This window comes from Schistocerca serialis, chromosome 2, assembly GCF_023864345.2.
Source record: "Schistocerca serialis cubense isolate TAMUIC-IGC-003099 chromosome 2, iqSchSeri2.2, whole genome shotgun sequence".
Taxonomy (NCBI): domain Eukaryota; kingdom Metazoa; phylum Arthropoda; class Insecta; order Orthoptera; family Acrididae; genus Schistocerca; species Schistocerca serialis.
This window is the reverse complement of record NC_064639.1, coordinates 1,045,992,518-1,046,017,804: the sequence shown is the minus strand read 5'-3', so window position 1 is coordinate 1,046,017,804 and position 25,287 is coordinate 1,045,992,518. Positions and strand designations below refer to the sequence as shown.

Below are 25,287 nucleotides of genomic sequence, written 5' to 3'. Positions count from 1 at the left end.
AACAAAGAGACAACCGACACTTAATCTCCAAGCCCCATATGGAACACATCACACCAGCTAACACGTAAGCCTACACTTGATAATGGCAAATCGCCAGAAAAAGCTCGTCGAGTAACTTGTATCCCTACGAGTAAATAAATAAATAGAGCAGCAAATACTTGTATTTAAAATAAAATATGTCGAAGTTATTATTTATTTAACTATGCAGTTGCATTGTAATAAAATTGCTTAACATTACAAAAGTTTCCAAATTGCATCAGCACATGGCTGTTGTAGTCTTCATGCCATATTACTTTACTCTTGGTATCAGTAGCAACATGTCTGCCGTTCAGAAACCAAGAACGTGCATAATCCACAGGCTGAAACAACTGCAGTGGAGAACCAACCAGTTTACTGAACACCAGATTTCTGGCGGTAGAAAAACGGGATTTAGCTCTTGTATGTGTGATGATAAGATTCATTTCATGTGATTAATAATGTTAGTACACGCTTTTCGAAATACAAAATGCGGTCCGTGTTAGCTTCGTTAAGTACTTGCAGGACAGTTTAGGTATCAAAATCACTGAAAGGTTGATTATTTTTTACAACTTTAAAAGTAGTGCGAGATACATTTGCTGTCAGCTCTTGTTCATTCTGAGATGCACAAGTGCAAGCATTTTCCAAAGCCTTCTCTTTAGCGCAAAGTAATATTTGGGCAACAGTTAAATGAGCGGCATTTTTGTTAAATTTAAATTTTTTTTTTCCTCAAAAAAGGCCCCTCTTCTTTTCCTGAATGACCTAAAGATAACATCGGTATGGAAGCCCAAAAATGTGCAATGTTTATGCCTTGCTTATTTCTTTCTGAGATCAAACTTCTTACTTCTTTGGAAATTTTGTAACTAAGTTTTTTGTTTGAAACGATTACCCAGTCATTTTTCTTACAAAATGCGGTTTCTTGAGCCAGAGTCCAACACTTATCATTTGACTTGCTACCGTACATAAGCTCGTTCACTGTATTTTCACAGTGGGTTCAGTGTTGAGGTTTTACATTTTTACGAGGGTGAGTCAAATGAAAACCTTAAATTTGTAATAACAAATCGAAATTTCGCGCCGTTATCCTGTAAGTTGGTAAGCATGCTACAAACAGCGTGCAGAATGACATGTAGGTGGCAGCATAGTGCAGGTGCAGACGCACGCATACCGTCGCAGTATCAGGGAAGAACAGCGTTCTGTTATTCGGGTTTTGCGTAGTGAAGGTGTGAAACCTACTGAAATTCATCAACGAATGAAGGTGCAGTACGGTGATGCATGTTTGTCACAGCAGCAAGTCTAAGAATGGAGTAGGAAGTTCGCAAATGGTGTGACTTCAGTGGTAGATGCTCCTCGTTCAGGTCAGGCACAACGAGTTGTGACTCCACAGAACATTGCAGCAGTTGAAGCCATGGTGAAGGAAAACCGCAGAGTGACACTGAATGACATTGCAGCATGTTTACAGATTAGTCATGGGTCAGTAAACCACATTGTTCATGATTTGCTCCAGTTTCACAAAGTGTCTGCAAGATGGGTGCCACGGCAGCTGACTTCTGAAATGAGAGAACGATGTGTTGATGCTTGTGAAGAGCTTCTTCAGCACTTTGAACGAGAAGGTGATGGCTTCCTTACAAGAATCTTTACTGGGGACGAAACCTGGGTTCACTTCCACCAAACTCAAACGAAGAGAGCGAGCAAGTAATGGCGCCATTCCTCATCACCAAAACCAAAGAAGTTTCGAACAGAACTATTAGCAGGGAAGGTTATGCTGACTCTCTTTTTGGAGCATTACATGCCTAGAGGGACCACTGTCACCAGTGCATCATACACAGATCTCCTAAAAAATCGTTTGCAGCCTGCAATCAAATCAAAGCGACATGGATTGCTGTCGGCAGGTGTCCTATTGCAATATGACAATGCAAGGCCCCACACAGCCCGTACAACAGTTGCAACAATCACAGACCTGCATTTTGAGTGTGTTCCTCATCCACCTTACTCACCAGACCTTGCCCCAAGTGATTTCCATATGTTTGGACCACTCAAAGACGCAATGGAAGGAAAGAAGTTCCATTCTGATGAAGAGATATGGCACACGGTGCATGAGTGGTTGTGCAGACTACCAAAATAATTTTTTTCTAAAGGAATTTATGCACTTTGTAAGCGCTGGAGTACTTGCATTTAGCGTGGGGGAGATTATGTTGAAAGGGATACAGCTTTGTACCACTTCTGCACAATAAATAATATTTTAAAAAATATTTGAGGTTTTCATTTGACTCACCCTCGTACTTTTATCATCAGATTAGAGTTTTAGATTAGATTAGTACTTGTCCCATAGATCATGAATATGACCATTTGTAATGATGTGGAACGTGTCAGGTTAATAAAAGCTGTCTATACAAGGTATTACATTACACAAAATATTACATGACACTTAATATTTTTAATTTTTTTTTGTGGGGTTTGGAGAAATTACCCACTTACCATATCCAAAAATTCATCTAATGAGTAGAAAGAGTTGCCATTAAGAAATTCTTTTGATTTCCTTTTAAATGCTATATGGCTATCTGTCAGACTTTTGATGCTCTTAGGTAGGTGACCAAAGACTTTTGTGGCAGCATAATTTGCCCCCTTCTGAGCCAAAGTTAGATTTAACCTTGAGTATTGAAGATTATCATTTCTCCTAGTGTTGTAGCCATGTACACTGCTATTACTTTTGAATTCCAGTGATATCGTCAAAATTCCTAACTTTTCCCTCACGCAGTAATTATTGTAAAGTTCTAGCGTTTTCAATGGAGGAGAGCAAGTAAAATAGTTGCTGTCCATCTTACCTTAACCTCTAAGCTAACTTGCCACAACAGGCAGGACATGCCGTACAGTCACACATAACAACCAACAAGAAGGGAACAGTAAGTGTCCCGTGTGTCTGCTCATTCACAGAACAAGAACGTAGACTTACTGACTGGTTACCAGCGATTCAACGATTCATTTGTGGAGAATGGTAACCTCTTGCTTCAAAACGATCGAAAGAGTTAAATGTATCGCTTTTCCTACCATAGACTGCACTGGCATCGTTCATCTGTCGATTAACACCGTGAAAAAAAGCAATTAAATCCGATGTATGTCCATGAAATACACCGCTGGCAAATTTTTAAGCAGTCCTACACCGTAAAGATGTTACCTTGCGGACAGAAAAACTTAAAGAGTGCGCGTCCCCCCAGGAAAAGAGTACAGGTTAAATGTATTATGTGCCAAATGTGGCCATACTTCATTGTGGTGGGGCTTGAAAGAGTCATTTACGATTTCTGCAAGTATTTTTTGATTTGATCTTCATTTAAAATGTTTAAATGCAGAACTTGCTCTTTCTAGGCTAGTCTAGCGTATTGTTTTTTTATGCTGCTTCAATAAAACTTTTGAAAATATTTTTGTGGCTTTTTTTCTTGTAAATGGCCTGTTTTTGCACCTCATTTTTAGTGCTGTATTACGTGATTTTTGTGAATCTTCTTTTCGAATAGAAATATAAGGTGCAGTGAAATGTAAAGAGACAGTTGGTAAAAAGTAAGTAAACTGTTTATCTTTCGAAACTAATCAACATAAGTTAACTCATTTATCACGCTGTGAGACAAGACGGTCAATGGCCTTCTTGTAAAAATGCTTGCAGTTGCCTATGGAACCCTGATTGTACACAGGCATGCACCTCTTCGTCCAAAGCAAATGGATGGCCACGAATTCTTACTTAGGGACCCAAAAATATGGAAATCATATAGGGATAAATCGGAATTGTATGGAGAATGTGTAAGGGCTTCCCAGTGAAACTTCTGCAGCGTAGACAAGGTAGCCTTGGCAACATGTGGTGTCACCCTGGGTATAATCATGGCTCCGTAGGAAACTGCAAACATTTCTCCATGAGGGCAGTGACTGCCTTGTCTCACAGTGAGATGACTGTCTTAACTTATGGCAATTAGTTTTGAAGTAATAAACAGTTTACTTACTTTTTTCGCTCTGTATCGTTTTCGTTTGACTGCACCGTATAATGGACAATAACATTTTCTTGCATCCTGTCATTTACTAAGTGTATCAAAGGAATAAATTCTGAACGTTGTGTCTTCATGACATCTGCCCTATCAAACTGACATTCTAAGTTCTGCACATAACTTTTTCAATACAACTTTAAAAATAAGACACTGAATTTATTATACTTTGTGTTTATAGAACGAGGTCGCTACAATTTCTTATGTTCATCCATACAATTTCGCAAGTCCACTCGAGTTAGCCATTGTTTTCAGTTTCAGCATGATCACCGTAAAATATTGTCTGTTTTCTCATCTCGCACAAAAAGATACCTACATCAATGATTAATAATCTTTGCGCATTTTTCCTGCGCCCCAGATGAATGATTGTATATGCTACATTCATGTCAGACTAGGACTGTAGACAAACGCCAAATAAAATAAAATATTGTGCTCTGTCTCGTATCATACAACATTGACATGAATAAACAAATATCAGTGTTCTCCCATACTTCCCACACTCTGGTGTACAATTGCCCACATTGCTCTCGCCCGTAACCTGCTCGGTAGACACTCTCACTTGTCGGACCAGACTAGATCAAGCGTCAAAACTACACACCCCACTTGAGGCCTCCAGTCCAGTAGAGATGAGAAATGGCGAGGTTCAACATCTGCGCCCTTAAGGTATGTTTTCTTAAGCGATACAAATTGCATGCTGCCTGCAATATATTCCGACAATGTTGCCCAAAAATTTTATGGTCACACGAATTGCAGTCACATGTGCTACCACATTATCGGCCACTATTGCCGAGTAATGTTTCCAACAATACATTTCTGGGCCAGAAGTGTTTATGTGGGGCCACATAATTGCCACACAATGGATGAACACAAGCTAGTGGAAGTGAGTGCGGCTCTCCTGCTATTACATCACACAGTGACTCAAGTTACACTCGTGCTCATAAATTAAGGATAATGCTGATACATGGCGAAACAATGCTCTGGTGGGCCGTTTGCGGGTTTAAATCACCTCGGGGTATGACCATGCGGTGCATTTGACCTGCAGTCATCGCATGGTGGCGCTGGCAGTAGTCCACATATGCAGAGGTGTGTTGGTGCATGTCAGAGTACGGTGCAGCGAGTATGTGTGCAGACGTTTTCAGACGTGCTAATGGTGACTGTGCGTTGAAAACGGCTCAAAGAACATATATTGATGACGTTATGAGGGGTAGAATAGTAGGGCGACTGGAGGCTGGTCGAACACAGCAGGTCGTAGCACGGGCCCCCCGTGTGCCACAAAGTGTGATCTCAAGATTATGGCAACGATTCCAGCAGACAGGAAACGTATACGGGAGCTACAGTACAGGACATCCACAGTGTACAACACCACAAGAAGATCGATATCTCACCATCAGTGCCTGCAGACAGGCACGAAGTACTACAGGTAGCCTTGCTTGGGACCTTACTGCATCCACTGGAACAGTTGTCAGCAGACACACAGTCTATAGACGACTGAGCAGACATGGTTTATTCACCTGGAGATCTGCAAGGTGCATTACACTGACCCCTGGTCGCAGGGGAGCCCTAAAGCCTGGTGTCAAGAACACAGTAAATGGTCATTGGAACAGTGGTCCCAGGTTATGTTCACGGATGAGTCCAGGTATAGTCTGAACAGTGATTCTCACTGGACTTTCATCTGGTGTGAACGAGGAACCAGATACCAACCCCTTAATATCCTTGAAAGAGACTTGTATGGAGTTCGTGGTTTGATGGTGTTGGGTGGGATTATGATTGGTGCAAGTACATCCCTGCATGTCTTTGACAGAGAAACTGTAACAGGTCAGGTGTATCGGGACATCATTTTGCACCAGTATGTCCGACTTTTCAGGGGTGCATTGGGTCCCACCTTCCTCCTGATGGATGATATCGCATGGCCCCACCGAGCTTCCATCGTGGAGGAGTACCTTGAAACAGAAGATATCAGGCAAATGGAGTGACCTGCCTGTTCTCCAGATCTAAACCCCATCGAGTATGTCTGGTATTCTCTCAGTCGACGTATCGCTGCATGTCTTCAATCCCTTATGACACTTCAGGAGCTCTGAGAGGCACTGGTGCAAGAATTTGAGGCTATACCCCAGCAGCTGCTCGACATCCTGATCCAGAGTATACCAACCTGTTGTGCGGCCTGTGTATGTGTGCATGGTGATCATATCCCATATTGATGTTGGGGTACACGTGCACGAAAAAGTGGCATTTTGTAGCACATGTGTTTCGGGACAGTTTTCTCAACTTATCACCAATACCGTGGACTTGCCGATCCATGTCATGTGTGTTCCCTATGCGCCTATGTTATTAGCGCCAGTTTTGTGTAGTGCCACGTTGTGTGGCACCACATTCTGCAATTATCCTTAATTTATGAGCATGAGTGTAGAATGAAAAAGAGAAATCAGCCTTTATGGGTAAGCTGTTTTTTAAGTAGGCTGAACACTTAAGGTAAGGGTGCATATAGAAAGAAACCATGTTATCATGCACTACTATTTTTCGACATAGTCACCTCCAACACTGAGACATTTCTCGCAGTGTGCAATCAGTTTGAGGAAACCACTCTGGTAAAACTCGGTTCCCTGCAGTACAAGGAATTGTCGCAAAACCTGCTCCACCTCAGCTGCACAGCTCTCAAATTACTCTCAGTAGTGATGACAGACATCTGATATCCATGCATGATACTGGCACACTCATCTATGACAGTCACGAGGCATCAAAAAGTTTTGAACTCAGTACTCCAGGTTCCATTACAGATATTTCCACATCCACATAATGGACACCTGCAGATCAAATTGGCTGTATGGAGATAGCTGTATATTGTATCCAAAAAGACGTGTGCATTATGTAGCATTCTGCTCAAGGTATCTTTGAGCAATAATTTGTAGCTAGCGTTCATCAGCTGATATTGTTGGCTGCTTGTAACCACTTTGAGGTTGATCTTAAATATTTCATGTCTCTCAGTAGTGGCTGAATGTTCGAATGATATCGCTGTGGCAGTGCCAATAATGTGGTCAGAGTGTCATCTTGACAAACTTTCTTGTTAAAAATTGGCAGTGTTTGTGGGGCCTAAGCTTTAAATTACTATTTGTGGCATGTTCACTCATTGAACAGTGGACACAAGCTGCAGTGCCCTGTCCATGATTGGAGACACAACACATTCTATACATCTCCATTGAGAATGAAGGTTTACTTTTACCTCCATTACACAGGTAGCTACAGACAGGGATTTCTGTAGTCAAAATAAATTTGAGAAAGAAGTTATGAATATCATAGAGGGAAACATTCCACGTGGGAAAAATATATCTAAAAAGAAAGATGATGAGACTTACCAAACAAAAGCGCTGGCAGGTCGATAGACACACAAACAAACACAAACATACACACAAAATTCAAGCTTTTGCAACAAACGGTTTCTTCGTCAGGAAAGAGGGAAGGAGAGGGAAAGACGAAATGATGTGGGTTTTAAGGGAGAGGGTAAGGAGTCATCCCAATCCCGGGAGCAGAAAGACTTACCTTAGTGGGAAAAAAGGACAGGTATACACTCGCGCACACACACACACACACACACACACACACACACACACACACACACACACACACACACACACACACATATCCATCCGCATATACACAGACGCAAGCAGACATTTGTAAAGGCAAAGAGTTTGGGCACAGATGTCAGTCGAGGCGGAAGTACAGAGGCAAAGGTGTTGTTGAAAGACAGGTGAGGTATGAGCGGCGGCAAATTGAAATTAGAAATTAGCGGAGATTGAGGCCTGGTGGATAGTGAGAAGAGAGGATGTGCTGAAGGGCAAGTTCCCATCTCCGGAGTTCTGACAGGTTGGTGTTAGTGGGAAGTATCCAGATAACCCGGACGGTGTAACACTGTGCCAAGATGTGCTGGCCGTGCACCAAGGCATGTTTAGCCACAGGGTGATCCTCATTACCAACAAACACTGTCTGCCTATGTCCATTCATGCGAATGGACAGTTTGTTGCTGGTCATTACCACATAGAAGGCTTCACAGTGTAGGCAGGTCAGCGCCCCCGGTGTAAAACCTGTCCCATGCATCCTCCCACCACCACCTACTCCAGTCCTGTAACCCGGAAGGTGTACACAATCAAAGGCAGAGCCACGTGTGAAAGCACCCACGTGATTTACCAACTGACCTGCCTACACTGTGAAGCCTTCTATGTGGGAATGACCAGCAACAAACTGTCCATTCACATGAATGGACACAGGCAGACAGTGTTTGTTGGTAATGAGGATCACCCTGTGGCTAAACATGCCTTGGTGCACGGCCAGCACATCTTGGCACAGTGTTATACCGTCCGGGTTATCTGGATACTTCCCACTAACACCAACCCTGTCAGAACTCCGGAGATGGGAACTTGCCCTTCAGCATATCCTCTCTTCTCGCTATCTGCCAGGCCTCAATCTCCGCTAATTTCTAATTTCAATTTGCCGCCGCTCATACCTCACCTGTCTTTCAACAACATCTTTGCCTCTGTACTTCTGCCTCAACTGACATCTCTGCCCAAACTCTTTGCCTTTACAAATGTCTGCTTGTGTCTGTGTATATGTGGATGGATATGTGTGTGTGTGTGTGTGCGAGTGTATACCTGTCCTTTTCCCCCCCTAAGGTAAGTCTTTCCGCTCCCGGTATTGGGATGACTCCTTACCCTCTCCCTTAAAACCCACATCCTTTCGTCTTTCCCTCTCCTTCCCTCTTTCCTGACGAAGCAACCGTTTGTTGCGAAAGCTTGAATTGTGTGTGTATGTTTGTGTTTGTTTGTGTGTCTATCGACCTGCCAGCGCTTTTGTTTGGTAAGTCTCATCATCTTTGTTTTGAGAAAGAAGTTAACTATACATGCACAAAAAATGCAAATCATAATGGTGGCATAAAATTTTTTGAGCAGTTCTTGTCATTAGCTGTAAATGAACCAGTATAACCTATTGTTTTATGGTGATGGAAATGATCCATATGTGTTTACTGTAACAAATGGGTTTCTTGACAGTTATTTAAAAGTATTAATTGTACACTTTAAAAATCAGTTTCACATGTCTGTGATGACACTGAATGAAAACTGCAATTCTTGAGCCTTCAAGTAAGAGCTGGTTAGTTTATGTTGAAAATATACATATCAGTAGTGCCCTCTCCCATCAAATATTCACGTAATAAAATAAAATAATAGAAATATCAGAATCATTGGTAAAATGGCAATATTAGGAAAAGGATAGATTGGTACTTGCTATACAGTGGATGTTGAGTTGCAGACTGATGCATCAAAAAGACTGCTAAACTAGTAAGATTTTGGCCAAAGAACCTTTTTTTGGAATAGTCAACACACACACATCCATGCAAACACAACTCACATGCATGGCTGCTGTCTCACTGCCAAGGCCACAATAAGTGGGTAACATACTCTTATGTAATTTCTGTTATGTCCATGACGTTAGACTGAAAGCTTCCAGGCAAGAATTTTGTCAAACAATAACAATAACCCAGTGTTTTTTAAGTTCAAAAATCAAAATACATGTATTACTGATGTCACTTGGAGTGCATTCAAAGTTTTCATGGTCATAATTTTCTACTCAAGCATTATTGTAAAGGTTGAATTGCCAGAGGTGAGAGTGTCATTTAGTAAACTGGTTGTTTAAATGCAGTTTTTCTATTTTGCAGGTGTCTGCAGACATGTCAGAAGAAGGAAAAATGACTGCTTTGGAGGTTGTACAGAAAGGGAACCAAAAATTTACATTTGATGTTTATAAGGTCAGTTATTAATTACGAAATTAATTTATTGTTTATTTCCTCCCATTACCTGCATGTGAGTAATTTGTCACAAGTGCTGGTCAATTCAGCTAGACTGTTACCTGGTGATAGATATGTCTGTCTATGGAATGATAAATACACATTAGAATATCACAGCATTAATGGTGATAGGACACTAAATAATGTAACTGTTACAAAAAAGTCTTCATTGGAATAGTCAACACACACACACACACACACACACACACACACACACACACACACACACACATATATTCATGCGTACTTTCATTCTTGTCTTAGATATGGGGTCACCTACTGGGAAACTCTAAAACAGCTAATAGCACTTTTAAACTACAAAAAAGGGCCATTAGAATCTTGTTTGGGTGCAAGCCTAGAGACTCTTGTAAACCCCTGTTTAAGAAATCTGGTATTCCTCCATTACCATGTGTATACATTATGGAAATCCTTTTGTTCTTTAAATTAAATGTAATAGGCAAGGACTGGAGACTGCAAAAAAACTGTGATATACATGATCACTTTACCAGACAAAACAGAAACTTACATATGACTCAAATCAACACAGAACTGTGCCAAAAAGGTACTTTTCACATGGGAGTTAAGCTTTGTAACAAACTTCCTGAAAACATAAAAGCTATCACTGAGGTCAATACATTTGGAAAATCTCTAAAGTCATATTTACAGCATCACTGCTTTTACTCCATTGAAGAATATTTAAATTTATGAAATGTGTTATATAAATACTTATGTGTAAAGTGTATTATTGTAACCTTAAATATGTACGCCTTGAAATGACTTTCAGCCTATATATTTATAACTTGACTTGTCCAATGTCTTATGCATAAGCTGCTATGTAGACAACAGGACCAATTAAAAAATACAATACAATACAATACACAACTCACACACATGGCTACTGTCTCTCACTGCCGAGGCCAGAGTAAGTGGGTAACATACTCTTAAGTAATTTGTTATGTCCATGACATTAGACTGAAAGCTTCCAGGCAAGAATTTTGTCAAACAATGATTCCATTACATTTGCTCATTAATGTTGTATGTGGTTACTAATAAATATTTATTTCAAGTAGTTGAAAATTGACATCATCAGAACAGATAAATAATATCCATAGAAGCTTTGCTTCTTTATTCTGTATTATGTAGCCAGAAGTTTTACAGGTTACTCACAGACATAAAGCAACATCTGTGCAGATATAACAAAGAGAAAAATATTAAACTATTTCTCGTTTGTGTCACATTCTACAAATTATGTTATAGTGTTTATTCAAGGATTTAAAACCCATGTTCTTTACTAAATAAAAATGATTTTAATATAGACAGAGCATCCCTATTTGTAGCGAACCACTGCTTACTACAATTACAGTCCACACCAGATGTAAGTCAGGCTGCTGCAGAAAGTTTAGTTCATGCCAACATTCAAATGGTGTTCTTGCAACTACCTGATGCAGTTGCTAGGGGCAGCCCAGTCAGTTAACACCTTCACTTGGTCCACTGTGCATATGCAGCACAAGACCAGCAACACCTGATGGTAATAGTGTTTTTATCAGGGCAGCATTGGCCTCTGGGCTCTAGTTGTTCCATGTGTTTGAGGCATGAAAACTAATTTCATTGTTTCTTGTTGTCAATACTTGACGAAATAAACGGTACCTTTTTTATGGCTGTGTATTTCATTGTGTTCCTAGTTAGGACACAAGTTGCGACATCGATGATCGAATTTTCATGTGTTTCAAATTCTGAGGTTTTTCTGTCCTTTGGTTTTTCCTTGGAGTCTTTACTCCAGTCACTTCTGCAACAAAAGCAAACACATATAGCCCTTCATGCTATTCTGGATGGCTGATACAGGATCTGTGAGGCCCTTTTCTTATCACAGATACCCCCTCATACGCATCACTTAAGGCGCCAGTTATTTCCTCTGCAAGAACCTGTGTTGCTTTCTTTTGACAAATGTGTAATTTGCAGTCCTCCTGTTGCCACAAACATATGCTTGTGGTCACTATGCATGTTGAATTTTACCAATGTCACAAACAGCTACAGCAATTGTGCATCAATGTGCCCTTCAGTTTGAGGGCCCTACCTTAGAAGAGGTTTCAAATATCGCACTGTTGTTCGAGGTATTCCATGCTTCAAGCCACCAATTAGAGGCCTGGAGTAATGTTGCTGATGTTGACAGCATGTAGCCTCAGCACATGGAGCCCAGTGCACTGGAGGAAGAGTTGGCAGCTGCAGTACAAGTGAGACAACTGGGCCTACGTGAACAAACACGTCTTCAGCAGCAAGAATAGTGAATGTCACTTCCTTCATGCCACTCTTGCTTTGTACAGCATCAAGTGGAAGGTCTCATTCCATAATTTTTTTAAAGATGTCACATGGCAGCAGCATGTCAATCACAACCTCCCAAAGAGTCATTACAGGAATCAATTCTTGTTGCTATTTACACTGTTTCAATATTGTGTTTGCCGTTGTCTGCAGGCTAGGGCTAACTTCTCATTGAAGTGTGGGTGACGGATAAGCCATATCTCCTGCAAGTCAACACCGGCCTGCCATATCACTACTCAACTCACAGATGTACAGCAGGCTAGTGTCCCAAATATTGGCACTCATCATGTGTTGATTGGTAAGATATAAGAAACATCAGATGCCTGTTCTCAGCCAATTCATGGCTGACACAGTTTACAGGTCAATTGTCCATTCTATGATGTACTTAGAGGTTGATGATGTGAGTACTGAAAATTTGTTTGAGTTGGATACCTTTGCTACTGTTGGTTTTTCTATTAGGGATGCGATGCATCTGGTGTCAGACCAGTTGCTGTATAACAAATTAGATTCCTTGTGTTCTGCATTTTCAGATCTGTTTGCCCCAGGATTAGGTTGTACAAACAATTTCAAGCACACATCACCCCCTCAAACTCTTCACCCACCTTTGCTTTTTTTGGGTGTGGCTGATGGCAGTATCTTTAAGGGACAAGGTTAAGATGGAGGTGGATTGCTTGAAATTGTTGGGAGGGATTAGACCAATTTCCTTAAGTGAATGGGCTACACTCTAAGTGATCATAAAGAGGCCGTCTGGTCAATTTCTGCTATGTGGTGACTTTAAGGTCACTATTAATGCACAGGCACAAAGCTGGCTGGGGGTCAATTCTTTCCAGAAACTGACTTGTTCGAAGTCTACCTTCAGTTTCTTTTGGATGAGGCATCTACATCTACATTTATGGTCTGCAAGCCACCCAAAAGTGTGTGGCGGAGGGCACTTTACGGGCCACTGTCATTACCTCGCTTTTCTGTTCCAGTCGTGTATGGTTCTCGGGAAGAACGACTGTCTGAAAGCCTCCGTGCGCGCTCGAATCTCTCTAATTTTACATTCGTGATCTCCTCGGGAGGTATAAGTAGGGGGAAGCACAGTTGGTTGAGGTTACAGCACCTTTCGGCCTCTATCAAATCCATGCCTCTTGTTTGGGGTCACTAGTGCGTCTGCTATCTTTTTCAACATTTTTTAGAACAGTTTATGTTGACTGTCCCTCATTGCATTGATTATCTTGATGATATCATCTTGACAGGTACTTCCACACAGGATCACCTATGGAAACTCTGTTCTTTGTTTACTGTTTTACAGGCCACAGGGCTCAAATTTAATCTCACTAAGTCTCACTTTTTCCAGCTTTCCTTTGTTTATTTGGGTCATGAAATTTCCTGGCAGGGTGTGCACAGCATGAGGCCATTAGCCCTTGGTTAGTCCAGCTGAGCTCCTGCATGACTGTCAGCCATGAACACTGCTCAGCCTCTAGCTGCTGAGCAGATGTCCTCCAGTGATGCCAGTTTTCACAGCATTATGCCCTGTACGCCACTCTGGGCCAGTGTTTTTTACACTCTCTCACTGTATTCTGGCCATCGTCCACAACAGCACAGTCAGGGTATCTTCATGGTTCTCACCGAAGATTAACTCGTGGCACACCAACGGAACCAGCTGCACTCCAGGATGGACTCAATGGCCCCTCTTTGGGTTGTGGGTCTGATGTGTCATTCTTCTTGGCCCTGGTCGCTCCAGTGATTGAGCAGATCTGGTTGTGCCTGCCTGCCCCAGTAGTTGGGGCTTCATTAGCACCAACAGTGGGTTTGCCTCCTTTGACCAGTGCTGGTGCTTTCCATTGTGCTGAGCAGGTGCTGCCGTCAGCAAAGACAGAAGCTGGCTCTCTGTTGCCAGAGCATCTCCTCTCCTATCCATCGTCATGACTGCCTGTGTCAGCACTCTTTACCATGGATGGCTCCCACCTCCCTGTGTCACTGTTCCTGTCAACTGGTTTTCCCGGAGTTCACAGGCAGTGAGAGTGCCCTCATCCCCCACGCTTTAGTCCATGCAGGCTGGTCTGTGGGGGTCAAGAACTTCTCTTGCCTTCAACTGCTGCCCCCAGTGCCTTAACAGATGCCACGGATGTCTCTTCAGTCATAGCATGATAAACAGTGATGCCTAGTTTTCCCCCTGCATAGGAGGAGTGTAGTAACCCACTGGGTACTGCATATCCCCCACAGCAGAACTATTGTCAACCCACTACGGACAGCCTAGCACACACTGACATTCAAACAGCACACACACAGCTACCCAGTGCAGTCGGGTAGCTTGGTTACTGACTGCTGCCACCAGGTCTGCCGTGCATACGCACCACGGACGCCTGATATGGATAGCATCGTCTTAAGGGTATGCTTAGACCTGTGGACCCTCAGTTGTTAAATGAGTTCATGGTGCGTAAACCACATTCATTGTATTCTTGTTGATATCATTCCATTACCCAATAATTGTATTTCTGTTACAGCCATGTGTTTCCTAGTTTTCATATTTCATAATGGAGTTTTGCACTCTGATACAAAATCCTAAGGCAATCTAAGATAGGCAACTGATGGACACCATGCCAGAAATGTAAAATCCCCAGATATTCAAAAAACAAAGAACTCCTTAAAGAGTCATTATTTCTTCATTTTATCATAATATTTGTACTCAGGGGCTTACATTCCACATAATTATAGTATTTATATTAAACAGATCTTTACATTGGCCACATATAAACAGCTGTTAGTGGTCTTTGCAAAGTACAAGTCTTAGTTCAAAAAGTATCTGCACAAAATTTTTCTAATTTATTGCAACAGTAAGGAATTTACAGTGGTATCATTTTTCAATATAGTTACCCTCCTTTTCATCTGGTCCATCATTGCGCAAGCTTTCTAATATACTTAACAATTAATCTTTAAATGGGACAAATGAATGGAAATCTGATGGGGTGGGATCAGAGCTATCTGCAGGGTTCTCCAACACCTCAAAATGTATATTCTGAGAAGTCTGAATGGTGGGAATGGTATATATGTACACGTGAGTTGTCGTGAAAAAATAAATATCACTTAACAATGTCCCATGATGTTTGATTCAAATTACAGGCTTCAGCTCATAACGAAGGATATTTCTGTAACATTGAGTGTTTACTGTTGACCTCTGTTTGGGTAATGTTTCATTTTGATCTAGTGTGTTTCCATTCCACCCTATGGCATTTTCTCTCTAGTCTGAAGTGATGAACACATGCTTCATACCCAGTGATGATTCATTTTAAGTACATTTCAACTTCATTAGCATGATAGTCCAATAGCTGCTGACAGATTCTCATGCAAATGCACTTTTGTATGTTATGTACATAAGTCCCATAATTATTGGTGTGCATAGAGTAACAGGTCTCACAATTTCTTGATAGTGTATTTTAGGGAATCAGCCAGCAGTTGCTGCTTCTGCCTGTTCATGATTAACTTGCTCATTCCATATCCCTATAGTCTTCTTCAAGATAGGACTACTGAAATAAGATGTACATATGTATGACAGTATTATGAGAAGGATAGATTGCTACTCAGCATGTAACAGAGATGCGCGCGCACACACACACACACACACACACACACACACACACACACACACACACACACATGCAAATGCAACTCACACACACATGACCACTGTCTGTGGCTGCCAAGGCCAGACTGCCATTATGCATGTATGTATGTATATATGTATGTATGTATGCATATGCGCATGAATCAGTGAATGATTGAACTTCATGTAGGTAACTGACTCCTGGTAACTATAAGTGTACTCATATAAATATTAAGCAAAAAGTAGCAGGTAATCAATCGATGCTCACTATATATAATAGGAAAATATTCCTTTTTCATAGTACTAGTCCTTTGCTTTTTGTGTTATGTTTCATTGTAGACTTTCTAAGCTAAGAATCCTATAGACCTCTACTAGAGTAATAACAGCTAATTACTAATACAGTCTGCAGCAGTAGTTTGTGACCAGTGTAGCGTAACTGACTTATTCCATAGCTTTGTGGTATCTCATGCATAAGATTTTCAAATCACAATGTACAAGTGAATGATTTTTTTCTTTCTCATGTGCTTGTGTGAATACATAAAGCAATCATTATTAAGTACACTCTTTAACTTGAGTGTTCAGAGGGAACAGAGAACAGAGGCACCAAGCTATGACCTACACATTGAGTTGTGTAGGAAGAGGAGTGGTGTGGCATAAGTACTATGCTTCATGTTTCTTAGCAAACGTCTAAGAAAAAATAAATGAGGCAGGAAAGTAAAAAAAAAAAAAAAAAAAAAAAAAATGCTTAAATACACTGATGTAAGAAGTCAACATGAAAAAATAATTAATGTAGAGTAATGAAATTTCAGGAATACATTTGTTTAGGTAACATATTTAAGTGCTTAGTATTGCAAGATCACAGGTTAATGCAAATTCGAGATAAGCCATTTCACATGTGAAATGTTGTTACATTAATAACCAGTGTAACCACCAGAATGTTAATGGAAGCTTTCAAATGTTCATACATTGTGTTGTGCAGGTGTTGATGTCATTTTGTGGGATGGAGTCCCATGCCAGCTGCACTTAGTCGGTCACTAAAAGGGCGGTTAATGTTGGTTGTGGATTATGGTGAAGTTGTTGTCTGATGATGTCCCATACATGCTCAACTGGAGGCATATCTGGTAATCGAACAGGCCAAGGCCACATTTTGACACTCTGCAGATCATGTTTTGTTGCAACAGCATTATGAGGCAAGTGTTATCCATTTGGTAAGCACACTCTAGAATGTTATTCATGAATGGCAGCACAACAGGTCAAATCATCAGATTGACATACACGAGAGAACCATGACGGTGCTCCTGCTGTTACACAAAATCTCAACCCACACCAACTCCAGTGAGCTTAAGATGCAGACAGGTTGATTGCAGGTCCTCACCTGGCCTCCTCCTAACCAACACACAGCCATCACTGGCATTGTGGCAGAACCAGCTTTCATGAGAAAACACAACAGACTTCCATCCTGTCCACCAATGAGCTATCAGTTGATACCACTGAAGTCACAAGTGCTGGTGGATTTGGTTCAGTGAAATGCATTCTAATTGTAGAAAATATTGACAATACAGTAATTCATATCACCATGTCCGCCCTTTTAAGAATTATCCATACTTCTGCATATTTCAACTTAATGGGAAAAGTCCTTTTTCCAAATTAATCATCATGGTAGAGACCTTGCAACCTGTGCTTTACATCTTACCCTTATTTCTTTTGTAGGTATTTCATCCCATTGTAGTGAGTTTAGATTTGTTGGGAGTTTATTATATTAAATACAGTGTGATGTATCACAAACTAAAATCTGAATTCAGGAGGAAATATTATATGATGTCAATATAACTGTATGAAGTGGAAAGTTCAGTATTCGACTATTATTAAAGAAGTGTCTGTTGAATACTTGACAGATCTGTATGAAATTTTAAATAATTTTACCATCTACCAGTAACTTAGATTTTTGTTGATATCTTTTGTTAGTTCTTACTTCAGCATTAATATCACCTCAAAAGCCATAGATTAAGGCAATCAAGTGAATACAAATGTTCAGTCACATTGGGTATCAAATGAATATTTGTGACTGGATTCAGGGTTTCTTGTAGGTAGGATGCAACATGCTACCTTGGATGAAGAGAAATTGACAGAAGTGGGAATAACTTCACTTGTTTCCAAGGAAAGTATATTGGAACCCTTGGTGGTCACATGTATATTAATGATGTGGCTGACAATATTAATAGTGAATTCTGTGTTTTTTTCACTATTATTCAGTTAGATGTTGATATGATTTCAAATGGTTTAAAGACTGGCAGCCTATGTCATTATCTTCTTGTTTTTTTATTACTCCTCAATATTTTTAAAACAGTAACAATGTTATCAGATATTACTCTATGGCTAAGTGATATTGTGAAACACCATAAATCTGACATCTAGTTCATAAGTGGTCTGAAAGCGAGGTGGAACAAGTGTCTTCCAAATTATATGATGATTTTCTCTTTTCAGAATCAAAAGTAAAGAAAGAAATTGTTTCCTAGAAACAAAACCTTTAAAACTGGGTCCATTTTGATTACTTCTAATATTAATGGATTGTTTCTCTTTGTACGACAACATAGTACTGACTGACAGCCCTTCCCACACTGTTGTATTGTTGTATACATGTATGCTTAACAGCTGCACTGAAACAGGTGTGACTGATTGTATCAAAAGGAAAATTTGGTAAGGATAGAAGCTGAAGCAACGAATTAAAATCTGCGCGCAAGTCCCTTGCTTCTTAGGAAGATGTGCTGACTACTACACCAATGGAGCATTGGGGCTCCAGTATTTGCGTACACTATCCTAGTACAATTCCCTCCCTAACACATGCTTTAATTTATACTTTCAGCCCATTTCCCCCTTCTTTGTGTTAGGGAGGGACTGGACTAGGGTAGGTCGTGCAGATGTGGTTGCTACAGTGCTGTGGTGTGGTAGTGGTTAACACACCTGTCTCGTAAGCAGCAGACCCAGGTTCAAGTCCCAGCTGTGGCACAAATTATAATTCATTGCTTTGACTTATATCATTATTAAAGATAAAGTTGAGACTCATATGGCTCCAGGAAAATGTGTTTCCATTAGCTCAAAAGGAAAATTATCTCAAGAAAACTACAAAATTATGAGACCAAAGTGCTGGATTATTTACCTTCCTTAGATATGAGAGTACTGCCATAAAACACACATAAAAATATATACCAAAAGTATAGTGGTATGCACTTAAGAAGGCAGGTGGGGGGACAATGCGCAGTGGCAAGGAGCAGTTTACCAAGTGAAGAGCGAGCCAATAGCATCACTCCACTGTATACATCTCTAGCATGTGCTTTGGGTGTCCACACAATATTTAGTGTTGATTTTCATGTTAGTTTAGGCATGACTAGGTTACTTAGCCATTATAGTGTTCGTTATATAGGGCATAAATCAAACACAAAAAGTATTACATTAAGAAGTGGCAGAGAGAGTTCACAGCATATAAGTTACTCTACTATGGAGAGTCAGAAACAGAAACAGCAGCCAGTGTAGTGCTCATTCCACCATTGCCATTTAACAGGGTAGGCAATGGCTGGAGTGTGAGGCATGGACAAGGATGGAAAGCACACTGGTGACACCACAGAGTGTTCTCCGTCTCTTTCTGCATAGAACTCATCATGCAGCTGCCTTCTAATGTGCGCACCAATACAGCTGTCAGGACTAATACTTCTTTGCTTGTGGAGGAGAGAGGGATAGATTGGGGAAGATTAAAAAGGAAAGGCAGATCACTCAAACACCAAGATGAGAGTTTGCTCTCCAATACATCCTCTCACCTTTCCCCCTCCCTTCTCTTTATTCATATGGCTGAATTTATCTATTTACTCTATTACTTATATGCTTTTGTTTACAGTTTAACCCCCTCGCCCCCCCCACCCCTCTCTCTTCTACACACCCACCCACCCACCCACCCACCCACCCACACACCCACCCACCCACCCACACACCCACCCACCCACCCACACACACACACACACACACACACACACACACACACACACACACACACACAGAGTCTCTCTCTCTCTCTCTCTCTCTCTCTCTCTCATTCACTCCCCCCCCCCCCTCCTCCCTCCCTGTCTGCCCCTCTTTCCTCTCCCTCTCTCTTTCGAAAAATTATGTTCTTTTCTTTCCTTTTTGCCCTATTTCTAAATTGCATTATTCTTTTCAGTTTTAATTTTTCTTCCTTTTTAATCCACCTTTACACTTCACTATCCTTTTCTTAATTATGATAACCTGTGATCACTAGTTTTCACTCAAAGTCTCACTGACAGAAGTTCATCAAATTGCTGCAAACTGATTTTATGAAGAATTTGAAATTAATGTGCTAAACACTGCCTTTGGATCCAAAATTAATGCAACAAACTGCTGTTTCCCAATTCTGTGTCTAATTCCTGATATAATGCTACGAACTGTCAACAGACGTCAGTACGATCGTGTTCTGCTCGGAAGATGGCATTCCAGTCAATGGACAACTGTGCCGATGATGACGTCAGGCCACTTATCGGACAGGGTAGTGTTTGCATGGTAGTTCCATACCTGCAATCACTGTGTATACAGTCACAAATGGTGGAGTATGCCACAGAGAAGATGCCTACCAGAGTCTCCGTGGTGGAAGCCCGTGGAAAGAATGGAAACAGGACAGTTGTAAACTGATGTGGCCTGATGGATTAATGTGAATCACTCTGTTGTTTCTCAGATGTGGTGAAATTTTATAGGGTAAAGCTATTTCTCAAAGACCAGGGCAGAGCCGACCATGTGCAACATCAAAAACAGAGGACCATCCTTTGGCCGTATGACCATACTGGTACCGCCTTAGTACTGCAAAGCAGATGGCATCTGACCACGGCATCCACCGGACGTGTTGTATCGAGGCAAATGGTGTACACGAGGCTTCGGCAGAGTGGCCTTTATTGTCAGAGCCCTGCTGTAAATATATCTCTGATGCTTCTTCACAGAAGGGAACATCTAGAATGGAGTTGTCAGTATGCCACCTGGAGGGCCTAACAGGGGGCCAATGTTCTTTTCACAGACGAGTCTCGATTTTGTCTGGAGAGTGATTCTCGATGGATTCACATATGAAGAAACACGATTTCACGACCCGTACATTGTGGAAACAGACCAAACTAAGGAAGATCCCTAATGGTGTGAGCAGGGATTATGTTGACACCTGAAATGCCTCTTCATGTAACTGTATAGGTCAATCGGCAAGGTTTAACTGCTGTCAGGTATTGTGACGAGATCTTCGGATCTCGTGTGCAGTTGTTACAGTGTGCTGCGGACCCAGACTTCTCACTAATGGGCGATAATGCTCGACCTCATAGAGCTTGGCTGACTGATGATTTCTTGAAAATGGAAGATGCTGTATGCATGGCGTGGCCTGCTCACTGTTCCAGTTAAATCTCATAGAGCATGTCTAGGATACACTAGGGATATGGGTTCCATCGCATCATTCACCAACCATTCTCTAAGACTTACAAGCAGTTCTGCAGAAATAATGAGCATTAGTGCCCCAACATGAGACTGACGACATCATTCACAGTGTGTCCCATCATTGTCAAGCCTATATTGCTGCCAGAAGTGGTCACAGCTCATACTGAGCACATTAACCAGTTGTCAGAATTTGTACACAAATTCATTAAGTTGGAGAAAAATGAAGAACATTTTTTCCAACCATTATGCATGCTGCAGTTGTTTGTTATATAATCTTTACATTGTTTCTGCTTTATTATCACATGTTCATACTGTTTTGTGGCAAAATGAGTGCAACCTTGCAAAATTTCCAATTGTTGCTTTAATTTTGGACACCGAGGTACATTGTGATGAAGCAAGCTGGGATATTTTTAATTCCCCTCTTGTTTTGCCATCTGCCTCGTTAAATTCATGTAGTTACCTTTACCTATGTACCGTTAGCATATGTGAATATAATCTGCATTTGCATAAAAGAGAAAGATTGGCCCTCAGTTTTAAAGAATATAACACCAAATATAATTTTGTGTTTAGTTTTATGTATGTAATTGATTTTCTGATTCATTTTGACTATTCCTAGTTAGTATATTTTGTTGTAGGGCAAAATCAGTGATTGTTTCATAACTTAAATTCTATTTTTGACGTATAAACAAATATAAATTATGTAATAATTGGAAACATTTGGAAGACGAAATGCCAGTAATCTTAAAGTATTCATCTGGCTATATTCGAAAACATGTTAGCAAAGCCAGCCCTTAATTAATTCCAAAGTAATTAACAGTTTTGTCAAAAGTATTGGTTGCATATCTATATTTGTTCATTTCACAATTTAAACAAATAATTTGGCACAACCCTTGTAGTAGAAGAAACTGCTAAAGAGAACCAATTTTTCAATGTAGTTAGTTAATTTAATAAGTTAAGTTTTAATTGTTATTTCTATAAATTTATCATCAAGCAATGTGTAGTTTCAGTACCAATTATTGTGATGATATATAAGGGCCTGATTTTTGGTCACGAGACAGTCAGTCCATGGCCGAGTTTCAGATGAATAACCTGTGTTGGTTAGAACAACAACAGTGCTTCATATTAACTGTGGAATAAGTGTTAAACAATTAGGCCTTGTGTAAAAATAGTGTCAGTGTCTACTCCATACGTACCTGATCATTCTTCAAGAACTGTGAATTTTGTGGTTAGGTTTTACCGCTCATAGATGTTCAACAGTAAACTATTGTAGCAGTATATGGAGTTTCGCCTGCAAAATAATAATGAGGCATATTGAAGGTTAAACAATAGTGCACTGGCCATGTAACTGTGTAATGTGGGGGATTGTGCAAAGTGAAAATTAAAGCACTATGAAACACAACTGTGCACCTGTCGGCTACACAATTTGCAGTAGTAAGTGTCCGAATCCACAACCCATTTTTACAGGCAGTGTAGCAACACAGTACGTCAACAATGAGGACAATCAACAAACAACAAATGAAGAAATAAAAGGCAAGAGGAACCACCCCAACGTTAACTGTTTACACTTACTTATACTCATAGGAATGTAATGACCAGTCTCAGTTCTCATATAAGATAGCAACCACAGGTAGACATGTACAGTAATGTCCAAATTAGTCTGACAGTGGCTAGGAGTTCACAGTGCACTTCCATATATGAATCTTGACAGATAAACATAACGAAGTTTCTGTCAAACTGCACAGTCAGTGTACTCAGTAAGTTCTAAGATAATTTATATAAACAATCAAACAATGGAAAATCCAGGATGGAATAATGAAAATATAATGAAAAGTTTAGACTTCTGCTCACTGTATAGTGGAAATGCTGACCTGCAGACAGGTGCGACAAAAATGCCTGCTAAACTAGTAAGTGTTCAGCCAAATAGCCTTTTTCTGAATTAGACAAAACACCCACACAAATACACACACACACACACACACACACACACACACACACACACACACACACACACACACATATTCACATTCACATATTGACACAAATGTAACTCTTGCACACAAGACCACTGTCTCACCTTCAGTTTTGACTACCCTTATCCTCACGACAGATGGGTGCTGCTGACAATAATGTCTGAGTGACCTGGCCTCACTTTCTTACCAATCTTTGTTGTAATTTAAATGAAATACTCAAGGGTGAAGTGACCTTAAATCACTTAAAAGGAATTTTTTGTGATTACTAGTGCATATTTATTGATGTGTCCCTTATCTGATGTGGCCAAACATGAGAAAGTGATTCATTTCTAGTGGCCTTACTGCTGTTAAATGGCAAAATTTAAAAATTATGAAAAAAATCATTTATTATAAAACAAATATTATTTAGAAATACAATACCCCATTTTAGAAAACTGAATTACATGTACTTTGTTCAGAAATACCATTTCCAGTTCAGATTTGTTTTCTCACTAGAAAGATGTTTTTGGTAAAAGAAATAGATAAAGTATATAGCTTTAGTAAAGTAAAAATTTTTTGTTGCAGATCTTAGCAGAGAGTGATGGAAATTTGTTTTTTTCTCCAACAAGTGTGCAAGTAATTCTTGCACTTGCACATCTTGGAGCAAAGGGAAGCACTGCTCAAGAAATTGCAGAAGGTCTGCATCTTCCATCTGATAAGGCTATTATTGAGGAAGGGTTCAGTGCATTAATGCATCAATTAAAGGTTTGTGTGTACAAAATATATTTAGATATTTCATCTGTGATACTCCTAATAGTTCAGAAATACTTTAAAATACTTAAAAATAGCTGAAATCGATTAGGCTCATTACATTTATGTGATACAATGAAATAGATAAAATCATGTATTCAAACACAAAAGAGGCAAGACAGGGTGTATACGACCCGGGACAACCGGGAGATCCGGGAAAAACCCGGGAATTTTTTCATCCGGGAGAAAACCGGGAAAAACCCGGGGTATTATTAGAATTCCTGGAATTTTTCATTGTTTTAGTTTTCAGTTAAACTTTTGTAATTTTGACTGGTAAGAACCGATACTCTAACAAAGGATATTACTGTATCCCGCTATTGCAGAATAATACTTCAACAATAAAACATAAACGAGAGAAGAAAACGAAAATAACTTAAATTGCAAAGGAAATGCGCCATATATAACAACGACACACAGTGCTCATGCAAACGTTTGCCAACAACAAAATGTGTCAAAGGCTTTCATATTAGATTCGTTTTAGCAGTTACAAGCGGGCTCATGCGCATTCGCAGTTGAGTCGCGTTTGAGTAGTAGATTCTCCCGCTTCTGGCTACAGGAATGTAGCTGTTGGCTGTGCAAGCAGTCACAGCAAGCATCTAGATGCTACCGGGAAAAAGGGGCGCCAAATTCATATTCTTGACGAAAAAAAACTTGTTTCACAAAGCGCCTAGCACCCAGCGCACGTTTGTCTATCGATTATTCATATGATTTTGAAACGCTTCCCTGTTGGTTTTTGAACACATTTTAAGTTTATTTCTGAATGAATGATAAGTTGACTTTTGAATGCATGCATAGTGTACGTGATGTCTCTGTCAGGAGAATCCTCGTCGCATCTAGAAATAAACTTTCCGCAGACCAAAGGGGACGGGGCTATACGAGCTGATGGAGTAAAGCCGAACGGAGGAATGCCAATCGCTGTCTGATTATGTGGTTGATTGGGTTTGCTAATGACCAGCATTGTTATAATTACTAGTGAAATCCATAGATTCAGACTACCAGAATGGAAATAAACGACTGAGGGAGGAATAACAGGTGAGAAAGATTACGTATTATCTTCTCGGTGTATCCAAGAAAATGAAATTTTGACACAAAATTTTTGGCCAGATCGCTACACTAGTAAGGACCAGTAGTACAGTCCCCAGCTAGCAGCCGCATAAGTTCTGGGAGTAACGCGGAAAACGTGTTGTTCGAACATGTAATAACGCCTAACCGGAAAATAATCGCGGATAACTAAACCTGTGATTCTGGCAGGGTTAGTGAAGTTAATCAGCGAACAAATTATGACAA

At 40.4% G+C, this 25,287-nt stretch overlaps 1 protein-coding gene across 8 annotated transcripts in view; it reads left to right on the top strand.

Moving 5' to 3' along the window:
• The window catches only part of LOC126458475 (leukocyte elastase inhibitor-like), a 200,202-nt gene that overhangs the window by 32,690 nt on the left and 142,225 nt on the right, over positions 1–25,287 (top strand). For all 8 annotated transcript variants that reach the window (XM_050095563.1, XM_050095567.1, XM_050095569.1 and 5 more), the window contains exons 2-3: positions 9,742–9,831; positions 23,776–23,955. In XM_050095563.1, the coding sequence (XP_049951520.1) occupies positions 9,742–9,831; positions 23,776–23,955 (270 nt within the window). The remainder of the gene's footprint in view (positions 1–9,741; positions 9,832–23,775; positions 23,956–25,287) is intronic.